The 15,557-nt window shown below is 36.6% G+C and overlaps 2 protein-coding genes across 3 annotated transcripts; both read left to right on the top strand.

Moving 5' to 3' along the window:
• Positions 1-534: 534 nt before the first annotated feature.
• On the top strand, positions 535-1,918 carry LOC113278333 (basic leucine zipper 19-like). The gene is made up of 2 exons (XM_026527200.1): positions 535-756; positions 871-1,918. The coding sequence occupies exon 2, from the start codon at positions 1,014-1,016 to the stop codon at positions 1,731-1,733; it is 720 nt and encodes a 239-aa protein (XP_026382985.1). The 5' UTR covers positions 535-756; positions 871-1,013; the 3' UTR covers positions 1,734-1,918.
• Positions 1,919-13,433: 11,515 nt separating this feature from the next.
• LOC113278332 (basic leucine zipper 23-like) lies at positions 13,434-14,794 on the top strand. Of its 2 annotated transcripts, none has more exons than XM_026527198.1 (2): positions 13,434-13,661; positions 13,933-14,794. In XM_026527198.1, exon 2 carries the CDS (start codon positions 13,936-13,938, stop codon positions 14,659-14,661), a length of 726 nt encoding a protein of 241 aa, XP_026382983.1. In that variant the 5' UTR covers positions 13,434-13,661; positions 13,933-13,935; the 3' UTR covers positions 14,662-14,794. The 2 variants fall into 2 exon arrangements, with proteins under 2 accessions (XP_026382983.1, XP_026382982.1); XM_026527197.1 differs by having other exon boundaries at positions 13,766-14,794.
• The last annotated feature ends 763 nt before the right edge of the window (positions 14,795-15,557 follow it).

Raw genomic sequence — 15,557 nt, 5'->3', positions numbered from 1 at the left:
AAGGAGTGGATTTTGTCTGTTGAGTTTGTTCTTCTTTGTTTATGATTTCTAAAAATAAAAGTTTTTCCATTTGTTTTACTTTAGGGCTATTGGTAAGTGTGTGGGATAGGGATGCATACAGGGACGGAGCCAGAAATCTTTTACGGGGGAGGCTAATGTATAAAACATATATTTTTAGGGGGTTTATTGAAGGATTTTTTCTCCAAATAACAAAAACATCAAGGGATGTCTAATGAATTAACAAAAAAATAGGGGGACGTGGGCCACCTCTAGGATGTACATAGCTCCGTCCCTGGATGCATAGGTGTGTTAGATGTGTGCCTCTCTATACTACCATACTATGCAGTACAGTACTTCAAAATGGCATACTATTGTACTTCAAAAGAAGAAAAAAGGGAATTGATCCAATGGAAGAGTGACACGTCTCATATAGTGTTGCTTTTAAATTTTAAGGTAACTATCATGAATGAATCTTTAAATTCAAAAATGATACTAGAAAAGATCCAAAATTGATGAATTTAAAAATATGCTTTTGACATTTTATTTTTCAGTGATTTGCATTCGATAACTTTTTAACACTCATCGGGGTGTTATGCTGCTCGAGCATTCATGTGTGTCGGAAAACGCGCACACTATCACGATTCTATTAGGTGTTTCTGTACGATTCTTTTCGTTTGACTTGAAGTAATAACTCGAAGTAAGAAGTACATACCAATTCAACTCCTTTCTTCAAATTTTCTGTCTTTGTTTTACGAGGTAACAATACTTTCACTTTCAACTTGGTGCAATTGTTTGTTTAGCTTTGTAAAATTGTCAATCATTATACTTGAATTTTACAGTAATTAATGTTGATCTTTCAAACTTTTGCAGTGTTTACAATTTTATTAAGTTATAAGATCTTTTGACTCGAATCCTTGGGGGTTTCATCTAGCTCATTGCAACACTGTGAGTTTGTTGATTCAATTGAATTATAAGTTTAGTCTGCATGCTTATTAATTCCCCTTAATTAATTCATGGATGATGAAAAGCTAAATTTCTCGAACCAAGTACTGTTAAAGAACATGGAGCATCAATTATTCAGCAGTTGTCCAATGGATAGTTTTTCCGATTATATGCTTGATGATACTCATGCACGTACTCATACATATGCTAATTCCAACCAATCTGAACAAGATATATCGCAAAATCTCGATTTACCTCACTCACCAAATTATATCCATTTCATCACTCAAAACCCTCCTGTCGAAGAAAAAACTACTAGTGAGGACACAGATGATTCCGTTGACGAAAAATTCAAAAAACGTTCACATGGTAATCGTGAATCGGTTCGTAAGTATCGCGAGAGAAAGAAAGCCCGCCAAGCTTCAATGGAGGATGAGCTTATCCGGCTGAGGATCGTAAATCAACAGTTGTTAAAAAGGGTGCAGGGACTAGTTGCTCTTGAGCAAGAGGTAGCAAGATTCAAGTGTCTACTTACGGAAATCAGAGGAAGGATTAAAGGAGAACTTGGATCATTTCCTTATCAACAACCCGCAGCTGGTATCGGCATCATTCCTCAAATTATGCCCCGGCCGCCTACCTCATTTGGAGCTTATGATGTGTATCAGTGCGGCAACCAATACCCTGGACTGAATAACAATTCAGGATTTGCGGAATTTATAGACTTTGGGCAATCAAATGTCAGGTTAACTACTAATCTTAATACTTCCACTTCTGCCAAGAAGCAAAAATAAGCTTAAATAAATGTTTGAATGTAGAGCTGAGTTGAAATGGTGTTTAATCATCCAATTGCTTTACTACCGATGTTATTTCTTTGTTATTCTCATTGTAATGTATATAATTAAGCTTTCTAGATTGTTTGAGAATAAAATGTACTAAGCTCTCTTTAATCCGTTGGAGTTGAAAGAAGTGGTTCTTGCACTCGTTGTGTCATTGTATTTAGATAAACTTGTGAGCCTAAGGATATCACAAAAACTCCAAGTAGACTATTAACATATTCCCAAGAAACTTACAAAAATGTCTTAAATGGATATCCAAGATTAACAGGTTGTTGGCTTAGGAGACTGCCTAGTTCTCCTAGGCTCAAGAGATATGCTCGTGAAAGTTGAAATCCTTGTAAATTACAGACAACCAGGGAAAAAGATTATTGAAAGAATATCATTAGCCATTCTTCTAGGTACTTATATCTGTGAGGGAGACTGCAGAAGTGTTTGTTGGATAACTTGGATCTCATATTTTTTATGCCAACCTAGGATAGAGGGCAAAGAATATTAGGAGAGAATGTCAAGCCATGTTCGGCTGTTTTTCAAATTGCTTTTCTTTCTTTCTTTCTTATAGTAGAGACTATATTGAAGTGGTAGACGGATCAGCTAAAAAGATTAAAAATAAACATATGGATTTGCCTAGTTGGATTGGACTTTAGGACAATTGTTATTTAAAGGAGTTTCATACGATTGTATATTAATTCTACAAAGTATGATGATCACTAAAAAGACAGAAAACCGGAATATTCCTTCTTGATTCATTAAAAAAAGGTTAGACTCCATATGGAACTTGTAAACTCAATGTGAAAATGATGTATGGGAATGCTATTAAGAAGCATCCTTTAAGAAACCCTCTTGATTAGATCTCTTTAAATGCTATTCAATGGTAGTTGTTATCACGTACCACTCAATGTTTTCGGTTAAGGACACCTGTTTGTAAGTAGTCGGACTGAATACATTCAGGGAGGGCATGTGCACAACTGAGATCAGAACGCGAATGTCGACATATAGATTCATAGTCTCATCAAAAGAGACATATACACTCATAGTGGGTGCATTTTTTTTTCTAGTCTGTAAGAGTAGAAAATCTGCAGAGATAGAGACGTTTGATTTTGATGTCGTGTTAACTGCTTTTCCTTCTAGCTTTTTCGTGTTCACTTTTGGAACTTCAACTACAATACCTGCATCCATATGTTGTAGATTTTTCAACTTGACGAAGCAAAAATCCTTGGGTAAGAAAATTTCAAGTAGTTCGTGGTTCTAAGTTTGAGTTCTTTGATTTGGTTTGACACTGGTGAATTCTGAATTATGTTCAAGATTCATGTACGTATGATCGGAGTTTCAAACTAAATCAAAGAACTCAAGTTTCGAACCACGAATTATGTGAAATCCTCCAACCCAAGAATTTTGAGAATCGTACCACCACCGTTGCCCTTATTAGTTGGTTCCCATCATCAGCTCCAGCCAAGGTAGAGGGGGGCATGTTCCGCAAAATGGCACCACCGTTGTTCTTGGTTTTTGATAAGGAAACGATCCTAGTTCGCCTTTAAATCTTCCCCTAACATCCACAAGCAGAGACTTGAACCTAGCTGCCTCTTGCTCAAGAGCATCTTGTCCCTGCAACCTTTTTAACAACTGCTGATTTACTATTCTCAAGTTGACGAACTTATCAATTGAGAATCATAAATCAGCAGTTGTTAAAAAGATTGCAAGGGACAAGTTGCTCTTGACCAAGAGGTAGATAGGTTCAAGCGTCTGCTTGTGGACATTAGGGGAAGCATTAAAGGAGAACTTGGATCGTTTCCTTATCAAAACTAACCAACGGTAGTGAAACATGCCCCCTTCTACCTCGGCCGGAGCTTATGATGTCAGGTTAACTGCTAATCTGAATCTTTCTGTTGCTGCATGCCAAGAAGCGAAAAAGGCAAGATCACAATTGAAAGTTTGAGTAAGTAATATAAAAATGCTTATTATTATCATGCAAATTTACTCAGTTTATATAGAGGCAAATGGCGAAGAAATGTCAGTATGATACATTTAATTTATCAGTAGGTAAGAGGTCCGAGGAGAAACGTGGATATGCTTCTAAATCCGCCTGACTTTCAATCGGTGGACACCAAAGTCCTCTACACCTTTATAGGGTGCTTGGGCTTCGACATTTAAACCGAAAAGAACTCGGTTTTCCAAAATCACTTTTACATGACCAAACACATACCTCCAAGCCTGTCAGAATTTATTATCATAAACACATGATAAATGTGAAATTTTACGGCTCAAAAATGCATGTTCATTCTGTTTTTATGCATTTACGGACATGATAGCGCTAGTCTTTGCCCCAAAACATTGGGAATAGGTGTGTTCACCTCTTATTGAATTGGACTAGCTACGCCAGGAACACTGATCTTTAGGACAAGTGTTTTCCATAGGTCAGTGTCTTGGCGTTGAATTAGTTTTGGAAGGTACAAACGAAGTGGCCATTTTGAGTGACAGCCAATTCTGGATTTCTTGACGACGTAGAAGCTTGTTGTTTCCTTTTTGGTTTCTTTATTGGCTCTATCCAGTTTACTGCACATAGAAAACTTAATACATACGCAGATGGATTAGCAAAATGGTCGAGGATATTGAAGAATGGGAAGAATATATATATCTTTTTGGTACTGCACGTGTAGGAGTGAGATATCGCACATATTAGTATGTATGCAAAGTGAAGACTATATAACTTAAACGAGGGAGATCGCACACAACAAGGTTGAGATGACGTAATGGATGATGTCAGCAAAGTCACGAGTAAAGTATGAAGATCTGTGCGAAGTATGGTCTGTGCGAGAACGAGTGATTGTACATGAGCGAGTGTATCGCATAGAGATTCCCAAAATAAAGGATCTGTTAGCTGTCATCCACTATGTAAGGTCTTATATAAAGTGGAGAGGTTATTACTTGTGGGGGAGTTCTTTTGGTGAGTGTTAGATAAGAAATCTGGAGAGACAAAATAAATCTAGGAGCAAGTAAGATTGTTGTAATACTTGTATCCATCTTGTAAACCGACTTAAGTATTGATAAATCAAGGGAGAGTTTAATGGTGATTACCTAATTTTGATTATAGTTATAGTGGAGTGTGGTTGTGAGGAAACTTGCAACTACATTTTTGGCGCTAAGAATAGGGATGGGTGATAAATCCTGTTAGTAAATCCATTGAATCTTGGAAAAAGTAAGATCTGAAAATTGTGGATAAAACTTTTAATTCTTTGAAATTAAAGATGGTGAGAATCGGATCTACTATTGAGCAAGGAACAACGGCTGGAAGGAGCAATAGAACCGCAGAAAGAAGAAGAATTACAAATCTTGATCACCAAGAGGAAAGAATAGAAAAAACTCAAGAAAATCAACTCCAACATGAACCTCAGCCCGAACAAGAGCGGAACAATGATATTAATTATGATAGAGTGAGTGATCATACTTCGTAAACAAGTTCTACTGGTGAAGAAACACAAAGGGATGGAATACCAGGAAGGATTGATGGAAATGAAGAAGATATGACAATTGCAGAACTTATACAAAGATTGATTGCAGAACGGAGAAGAGATGACGAAGAGCGTACAAATTTGATTCGTCAAAATGATGATCTGAGAGAAGAAAATCTTAGGTTACATGAACATAGATCAAGAAGTGCTACAAGGTCAAGATCAAGGTCAAGCAGAAGTTGATCAAAACAAATTCAATCTAACCGTGAAAATGATAGGCAAAGACATCGCATGGAAGTTATTAAAGAAAATTCGCAAGAAAATAACAATTCACATGATCAAAAGGAGAGAAGATGTACAATTCAAGATCGAGGAACTAAACGATATGAACATCCACGTGAGCTTCTTGGTCGCACACATCATAATCTTGAAAGAGAGGAAGATTATCCAAGACAAGAGCAGATGATGTTACATGGAAGACAAATATTGAGGAATCAGTATGAGCGCGAAGAGGAGATTACACGTGCGAGAGATGAAAGAAATAGACAGAGAAGAAGAGAATAAATTGAAGAGAGAGAATTGGAGGAAGCGTTACGTCAAAAAAATCATGACAATAGATTAAGACGACGCGAACGTTATCGCATGGATGATACAGAACAAAGAAGAGATGAAGAAGAGAGGCATGATAGAGTGCATAATGATATGAACATTGAGAGAGAAAGGTGTAGGCGAAGAAGAGAAGAAGCTGAAGAATGAGAAATACAAAAGGCAGTACGTCAGAATAATCATGAGAATAGACTGAAGCAAGCAAGATTAAAAAGACCAATGCGAGAAGATTTAGATCAAACCTTAAGTGAAGAAATTTTGAGAGAAATTGCATAATTAAGAGAAATAATGACTACACGAAGAAATGGTGGAAGGAGACAATTAGAAGAAGCAGTAGAAGAAGATGGAAAAAATCCTTTTACAAGACAAATCCAAAGGGCAGCAATACCGTCCAAGTGCAGCTTACCAGTGTTTACTAGTATATTTGATGGAAGTGCTTGTGTAATACAACATGTGAAAGCCTACACCCGATCTTTATTGCAATGGGAAAATAATGATGCAGTCATGTGTAAATATTTTGCTGCGAGCTTGGCGGGAGAAGCTTTGAAATGGTTTGAAGGGCTAGCGGTAGAATCCATTGGGTCATTTCACCATTTACAGAACGTCTTTTTAGGACAATACATCAGCAATAATATGTCAAGACCAGGGATTGAGACATCATTCGGACTTCGCAGAAGAACAAATGAGACTTTGCGTCATCTAACAACACGCTGGAGAACCATGTGTAGCGAAATGGGAAGACGAGTAAATGAGCGACATCTTATTCTTGCATTTATCAATGCTCTCTTTTCTACAGATTTATTGTATACACAAATCTTTCGGATAAAGGATACGATAACAATGTCAGAATTGCGCGAATTTCAAGAAGAGTACATAGCACTTGAATAGAAACAAAGAGATATGGAGTCGTACCCAGTTGCAATACCAGATGTGAAGGGTGAAAATGCAAGTTTACTTCTAAGATTGACAAATACTGTTGCGAGTACATCGCAAGGAAATCAAGGAAGGAATGTTGCAGAAATGAAACAAAAACTGGTAGCCATGGGTAGTGCAGATCAAGTAGAGTTTGAAAAACAAAATCAAAATCGCGGAGGTACTGATACGATTCAACCAGGAAGTTCTGGAGGTCCACAAACATATTATAATAAAAAAATTGGAAGAATAGTGTGGGAGCAGATAAATTTGCCAAAGTTAAATACCACAGTGGATAAGATATGGGAAGCTGCCATCCTAATGGAAGATATTCCAGAACCACATAATGTAGGAGACGAACCACCACCAGGGAGGAGGAGTAAAGAATTTTTTGTATATCATAGACGAACTGCAGAAATGTAAGGAAAATCATATTAAGGATGATTGAACAGGGAAAGTTGAACCATTTCTTAGCACAACCAAAGAATTTGCCACCACCACCACCAAGGGGAAATGATTATAAATCGGATAATGGAAAGAATGTACATATAATTGAAGTAGTTGCGAAAGCGAAGAACTTGTATTGTAATTCGATTATACATTCATTCAAGAATATAGAAGATTTCCATGATAATATCTTAAGTAGGGTGTATGCGAGAGATGTTGAAGGCAAAGAGATCCTAAATCTTGTGAAAGTATCACCATTAAAAGAGTGGTAAAAACAAGTTATCTCATTCAGCGCGGAAGAAACACCAGGCGGAGGAGAATCACATGAATGTCCATTGGTGGTAAGATTAGGAGTTAATCCAAATATGAAAGTATAGGATGATGAAGAGGATGAAGCAAACACATGGGCTATGAATAGAATACTAATAGATATTGGGAGTTCTGTTGATATCCTTTCCCATCACACATACAAAACTATGGGCGGAAGAGATGACGAGTTAATTCCTTCAACATACAAAATTTATGTATTTAATGGAGCTATGAACAATCCAAAAGGAGAAGTGACAATGCGAATTCGCTTACAGAACCTATCAATGGACATTGTTTTCTGTGTAGTGGATGTCGAATCACCTTATAATGCTTTAATTCGTAGACCATGGTTGCACAGTATACTGGGGGTGGCATCGACATTTCATCAATGCATAAAGTTCCCTTTGCCTAATGGCATTGGAATAATCAGAGGAGATGCAATTGAAAGTAGGAACTGTCAATAAATCGACATTGATAAGTGCGAAGAAAGAAAAAGTAAGCAAAGTAATTGGAAACAGCGTATTGCAGAGAGTCAAAGAGCTGAGAAGTTAATGGTAGATGCAGCATATAAAGTTGAGAAATGCACAAACTTTTGCAGAAATTAAAGCTGAGAAGTTAATTGTAAACAAATAAGCAGAATACTGAAGCAGAATTTTCTGCGAATAACAGTGCTAAGCATATCAGATATATTGCTTCCATAGAAGGAGGCATGCAGAGGCAGAAGTTCAATTTTCAAGACAAAAACAAAGGATACTAAGAATCTCGCATAGAGAACTAATATTCTACAAAACATTTGCAAGATTAAGGAGTGAAAAAGAGTAGTATGAGGAATGCACATGCTTTTCTTTATGAGAAACAAAAACAATAAAAAATCTTTGTACTAGAGTTGTGAAAACTCAAATATTGGAGATATGGAATGAAAAATTCAAATTTCATATAGTGATATTACGTCAAAGGAAAAAGAAAGAGTTAAATCTTTAAATAAGACCTTAAAATAAGGCAACATAAATGATATTTATTATCAGATAGACTAGGAATCCGAATATGGCGTGCAACCTAGTTCACATACATGCAAGAGGCAGAAAAGTAAGACCTATCGCACGTCGTAGTCGGAGAAACCTAGAAAAAATGACTCAAGTGAAAGCAACACCGACCCTGGAACTTGAGTTATGGAGATTTGGGATGAGAATAAACGAAAATGCCCATCCGGGAGAGATACCTTAAATTTTTATTCTAAGATAATAATCTTAGATTGAGAGCCTAAGGTGAGAAAGTCTCTGTCAAGGAGTGAAGAAACTCGATCAGGGCGCCAAGGTACCCGCTTGAGTCAAGAGTGCCCGGGGCGTCTGGAGCGTACCTTGCCACTCTTGACAAGTCCTGACTATGATGCACTCGGTCCGAAGATACCCCACCTAGGGTGCAGTCTCGCAACCATAAACCTCATCGATAGTATATGCGAGACTGCGAAATCAACTGGTTGTTGAATTACCGGATAGGAAGAGCCATAACCTTAACCCGGTAGATGTAAGCTTCCTTGAAGGGGAAATCAGAGGGGAAGATAAGGACGACACCCTCCATTAGGGAGCTGAATTGTGTCAAAAGACGTAAATGTCATGAGACTTTTTACTCACAGGAGTATTAAGACTTGCCATATTTATGCAATAAAACCTGAAGAGGTAATAATACAAGAAAAAGGTAAGACGAGATCAATGGGTCGATACACTATAATGTAAAGACTACCTGCGATCTCGTCGCACAAAAATAAGGCAACATAAGACCTTTACATAGGAAGGAAAAATAAGACCTCGGAAGAAAGATTACACATACTAATGATTATCTTAAATGAGAAAAAGAGAAAAAATTATTGAAGCTAATGCGATAATGTTCGCACAAGAAGAAGTTTATGATAAATGATATAAATCATACTTGGCCTATCAAGATGCGTCAATTAACAAGAGGCAAGAATGGGAATGCAAAGGAAATGTTAATTTCCCCATTTAATAGTCTTATATACATGCGAGAATAACATTTTCAGCATGAAAACGAAGAAAAAAAGATTTGCATTAAAATAATGAAAGTTAATATCTTCAAGATATACAAAAAGAAAGGAGAATTTACAAAGGAATTTGTAACAAAAAAAAATGAAGGATTAATCTTCATTTCCTTCATCTTCTCGCTCAGCATCAAAATCACTAACTTCTTCTTCAGAATCTTCATCTTCTCCATCACTGATTATAATATCAGGAATAGATACATTTTCAGGAATCTCTGGAAACCTATACTTCGAGACAGGGATATTATTCTCTAGACATACTCATTTAACAGCAGCTATACGAGCGCGATTAGCGTCATTACTGTTGTTTGAAACCATACGGGTCCAGTTTTCCTTCAATTGCTGGTACCTGAAGTTGCGAGTAGAAGATTCTTCTTCTTTAACAGTTAAGCGAGTTTCTAAATCTCTAATTCTTTCAAGATAATCCTTCTCCTTCACTGCGAAATATGATCAAGCAAGTTAAAACGACGTAAGATTTTATTGTTGAAGTATGAATAAGCGTTAAAGACCAACAAATGAGCTTCATAATTGGAAACAATGTATGCGACCAATACGGAATGCTCAGTCTGAAGGCTCACATTTACACCTAAATTATTTCTAGCATCATTCAGAACTCTAGAAGACCAACTAAATTCAGCTTCACTCTCTATAAGCAGTTTAGATCGAATTGAATTTCTTTCTTCAATGAGTCTATTCCTTTCGCTCAGAGCTGAATCACGTTCTTTCTTAACTTCAATAAGGGATTCTTGAAACTTTTCTAGTGCTTTCGCACCATTAAGAGTGATTTCATCTTTTTCAGTAATAAGTTTATTCCTCTTCGCTTCCAATACTCGAAATGTTTCTCTACTTTCATAAAGACGATGTTTAAAGCTATTGAATGAGGTTAATGCATTTCTATGGCTTTGCCTAAGGGTAGCGTATTTCAACCTTAATTCTTCCAAGATATGGTTCTCAAATCCTTAAGTGGGATAATTATTTAGGGAAGAATTGAGATGTTCTAAGAGAATTTCAGCATCAGGGAGATTAGTTGTTTCATCTAAAAGGTTATACAAGTCTGCGAACATAATAAAGTAAGAAGTGTGAATTATCGCATAAAAGAAGAAGAATGAAGAAAATGATAATTACATACCAATAAGTTCATTATTTATTTCTCGAGCCTCGAATCAATTCAGAATTAGTTGAGTTCTCATCTTTAAGTTTGGCATTCTCATTTTTCATCTTGAGAAGATTCCTTTCATAATCCACAGAAATTGCGTAAGACAAACGAGCTTCCTGCGAGAGTGTAAAAGAAGCGTTATGAGTAAAGGGAGGGGATACTAAGGAAAAGTTAAAAATAAAATTGCGAATATTACCATAGCGTTAAGTGTAAATTGGAGATCTGGGTTTATCACAGAGGCAATTCCACGAAGAGATGGATCCTCAAAGTTAGGAGTGATACATAAATTTTAGACCATTTTAAAGGCACAATCCAATACTTCATGATCAATAGTAGTCAGCATATTCCTAGAAAAAAGGTTTGATAATTCTTTCACATAAGAATCAACTGATGAATCTTCTTCAGGAGCGAGAATGTCATCATTAGTCGGAAGAATCATATCTTTTGCGCTTCTTAGAGAGATCATCCATAGATGAAGTTGTTTTGGATGAAGACTTAGACACGGTTTTCTTCAGAATGTTCTTACCCTTGCCCGAAGTCTTATCACCCAAATATTTCACCTACGCGAATAACCAAGATAAGAAACAGAGGCAACAATATTGTTAAAATTAAAAAGGATGCTTCTTACTTTCTTATTCTGCGAAGGTGATGCATTGTGTGAAATTTTGGCCTTCTTAGTAGCCTGCAAAGGAAAAATACAGGAAAATAAGGAATTAGAGGAAATATTATGCTAGATTGAGAATACTTATGCGAAAATGACATACCACTTTCTTTGTATCACTCTCGGACAATGCGAACTTCCAAGGTTGATAAGAAGAAAGATTATCAGGAAGCGGAAGATCAGAACCATCCTCAACTTTACCAGAAATGTAGGGACCTTCTAAAATAGTGGGACAATTAAACCAACTTGAATCATTAGATGTGCGAGCACTGTTATTGGATTTATCATTCCAGTCAACGTCCCGCATGATTTTGTTATCTTCAGCAATGCCTTCTTTTCTTCTTAAGCGAACGGCCCATTTGGTTGAATTACTTTTAATAAGCCCAACATAATAATGATTGAAGAACTTATCAAGAGTATATTCAGTGGGATCAATAACTTTATCGCGATACAATTTCTTTCGGATCTCATAAGGATAGAGGACTCTAATCCAGCTCCGCGACGAGAATATTCTAATGCTATTCTAATCCCATCACCACTCAATTGAAATATTCCCCGTGCGAATCTCTCATCAGCAAAAATTTTATAGAAAAGAGGAATTTCAGGGTTATACAGGGGAATTGGAAGAATTTGAAGTTGCCCTAATGAAACAATGACTCTCTGATTACTCCATTGTTCAGAGTTAATCAAATCAAAATTAAGTTTGGAGGAATAATCAGTTGATGGAGGAAGATAAAGTTTATAACCTTTCGAATGAAGTTCGTCCTTTAATTTGGTAAATTCTGTCTCCATCTTTTTACCAGCAGGAGCCATTAAAGAATGGGAATGGAGATTATTTGATAAAGAACAGTAGCAGAGAAGATGAAGAAGAGTAAAAGAAATAAAAAGAATGAAGAAGAAGATAAAGGAAGATATATAGGGAAAGTGTGTCCCGTTTTTCAAAATTTCTTCTCATTAATGCGAGAAAATGAATGGATAGAAACAAGTGGTTAAAAAGATGTGTCAAAAAATGAATGGTTAAAAAGACACGCGTAATCAAGGGAAGACGGAATTCCGGAAAATTATCGGCAAAGAAAAATGTGAAAAGACAAGCATATGCGATAATATATGGTGGGAGTTTCTCATAACGCTCACCCTGTAGAATAAGCGAAATAAGAAAAGGCAAAATGTAGGAGTGATATATCGCACATGTTAGTAAGTATGCGAAGTGAAGACTATATAACTTAAACGAGGGAGATCGCACACAGCAAAGTGAGATGACGTAATGGATGATGTCAGCAAAGTCACGAGTAAAGTGTGAAGATCTGTGTGAAGTATGATCTGTGCGAGAACGAGTGATTGTACATGAGCGAGTGTATCGCATAGAGATTCCCAAAATAAAGGATCTCTTAGCTGTCATCCACTATGTAAGGTCTTGTATGAAGTGGAGAGGTTATTACCTATGGGGGAGTTCTTTTGGTGAGTGTTAGATAAGAAATCAGGAGAGACAAAGTAAATCCAGGAGCAAGTAAGATTGTTTTAATACTTGTATCCATCTTATAAACCGACTTAAATCTTGATAAATCAAGAAAAAATTTAATGATGATTATCTAATATTGATTTTAGTTATAGTGGAATGTGGTCGTGAGAAAACTTACAACTACAGCCCCCACCACGCCTGATTTTTTGAAAAGTTATATGATAAATGGCTTGCTGACAAGCCACGAGATTGGGTATGGATTTTGCGATTAAAATTGAAATTGTTCCCTTTGTTTTATTTTAAGATGATGACAGGCAACACAAAGCACAATTAAAAAGAGGTGGTCTTGTGCGTGAGATAAGAATCTAAAACTGTGTTTAGATGTAAGCTCTCTACTACATACCATGCTGCAGTACAGTAGTACTGCAAAATTGGGATTCAATAGCTTGTGTACTTCGCAAAAAGCTGGAATTTGTCCAATGAAAGAGTGACACGCCCCATATAGTGTCGGTCGCATAATAATAAATTTAAAAGTAAGTACCAGGTACAAATCTTTAAAAACAGAAATTATAGAAAAAAATACAAAACAAATGAATTTAAAAATATGTTTTCCAAATTTCTTAGTGATTTGCGTTACTCTGACAAATTTCTAGCTAATCGGGGTGTTGCATAAGAGCATACGCCAGGGTGCATCAAAAAGCGTGCATCTCGTTACAACCTTTTATAGTGTCTCTCTATCATTCGTTGGACTCAAGATACAAACTCCAGATAAGAAATACAGACGGATTCAACACCCTATGTTCAATATTTTCTCTCTTGTCTTTGTTTTACGAGGTAACAACATTTCACTTTCAAATTGTTGCAATCATTTGTTTAAATTGTCAGTCATTACACTTGAATTTGGTAGTAGTTAAGGTTGGTCTTTCAAACTTTGGCAGTGTTTATAACTTTGCTAAGCCTGTAAGATCGTTTGACTAGAATCCTTGGGGATTTCATCCATCTCATTGCAGAGTTTTGATTTATTTAACCGGATTTGAAGTTTAGTTTGCTGCTTATTAATTTCATGGATGATGGAGAGTTAGATTTCTCGAACCGAATCTTACAGAATATGGAGCATCAATTGTTGAGCAGTTGTGCGATGGATAGTTTGTTCGATGATATGCCCGATGATACTCATACACGTACTCATACCAATACTTGGAATCAACCTGAACAAGGTATGACGCAAAATCTTAAATTACCTCACTCACCAAGTAATATCCATTGGGGCAGTAAAACGTTTCCTGTGGATCAAAAAACAGCTACCGAGGAAACAGATGAATCTGTTGACAAAACATCCAAAAAACGCCCACATGGTAATAGAGAATCGGTTCGTAAGTATCGTGAGAGAAAGAAAGCCCGGCAAGTTTCAATAGAGGATGAGCTTATCAGATTGAGAATTGTAAATCAGCAGTTGTTAAAAAGGTTGCAGGGACTAGTTGCTCTTGAGCAAGAGGCAGCAAGGTTCAAGTGTCTACTTGTAGAAATCAGGGGAAGGATTAAAGGAGAACTTGGATCATTTCCTTTTCAAAAACCCGCAACTGGTAATGGTGTCATCCCTCAAAATATGCTCCAGTCTAACTTAGTTGGAGCATATGATGTGAATCAGTGTGGCCGCCAATACGCTGGATTGGGTAATAAGAATGTGGAGGAAGCTGGTGTACTCGGTAATCGGAATAATAATTCAGGATTGAAGAAGTTTCTGGAATTTGGACAAGCAAGGTTAACTACAAATCTGAATACCTCCACTGCTGCCAACAAGCGTAAAGGAAAGAGCTTAACCAAATGTATATAGCTGAGTTGAAATTGAAGGTTTTTAATCATATTGCTGCAATATGGATGTTTACCCATTTTGCAGCACTGTGACTGTGGATGTTATCTTTCTTAGTTATAATCATTGGAATGTAGGTATATATTTAAGCTTTTGAGAACTGTTTAACGTATTAAACTCTTTAATCTGTTGGAGTTGAATGAAGCGACTTTCGTGCTATTTGTGTCATTTATAAAAGCTTGTGATTCTCGTCTCAAGTATTTATTTAAGGGCCTAGGAGAACTCGCAAAAGATCCAAGTACACTTATAGGGGAATTCGCCAATAGAAGGAAGCATTTTATCCACATAAGCTCTCTTAAACTCAACAATGGCCAGTGGTCCAATGACAGATCTGAACTTGAGGACCTTCTTGTTTCCCACTTTAAGTCCATTAGTACCACTTCTGATCCTCATCGCAACAGAGAATTTCTAAACTGTATAAGTCCCTGTGTTAGTAATGAGGACAATGATAAACTTTTGAGTCTCATTACTATACAGTAAATTAGGGACACTGTTAAGCAAATGGTCCCATGGTCTGCGTCGGGCTCTGATAGTTTCCCACCAGGGTTCTATAAACAGAATATGGATCTCCTTGAGAATGACGTCTTACTTACAGTTAAAAGTTTTTTCAACTCAAGGCATTTGCTTAAAGGAATGAATCACACGTTTCTGTCCCTAATTCCTAAGGTCAACAATCCCTCTTCTCTGGGTGACTTTCGACCTAATTCATTATGCAATGCCAATTAAAAATTATCTCAAAAATCTTAGTTAATAGAATGAAACCTCTGTTTGGAAAGATAATCTCACCTTTTCAAGCAGCTTATGTTCCTAATCGGCATATTCATAACAATGTCATTATTGCGCATGAGCTTGTTCATTCC

The sequence above is a fragment of the Papaver somniferum genome, chromosome 5 (genome assembly GCF_003573695.1).
Source record: "Papaver somniferum cultivar HN1 chromosome 5, ASM357369v1, whole genome shotgun sequence".
NCBI lineage: Eukaryota > Viridiplantae > Streptophyta > Magnoliopsida > Ranunculales > Papaveraceae > Papaver > Papaver somniferum.
This window is presented reverse-complemented; position numbering and strand designations above follow the sequence as displayed.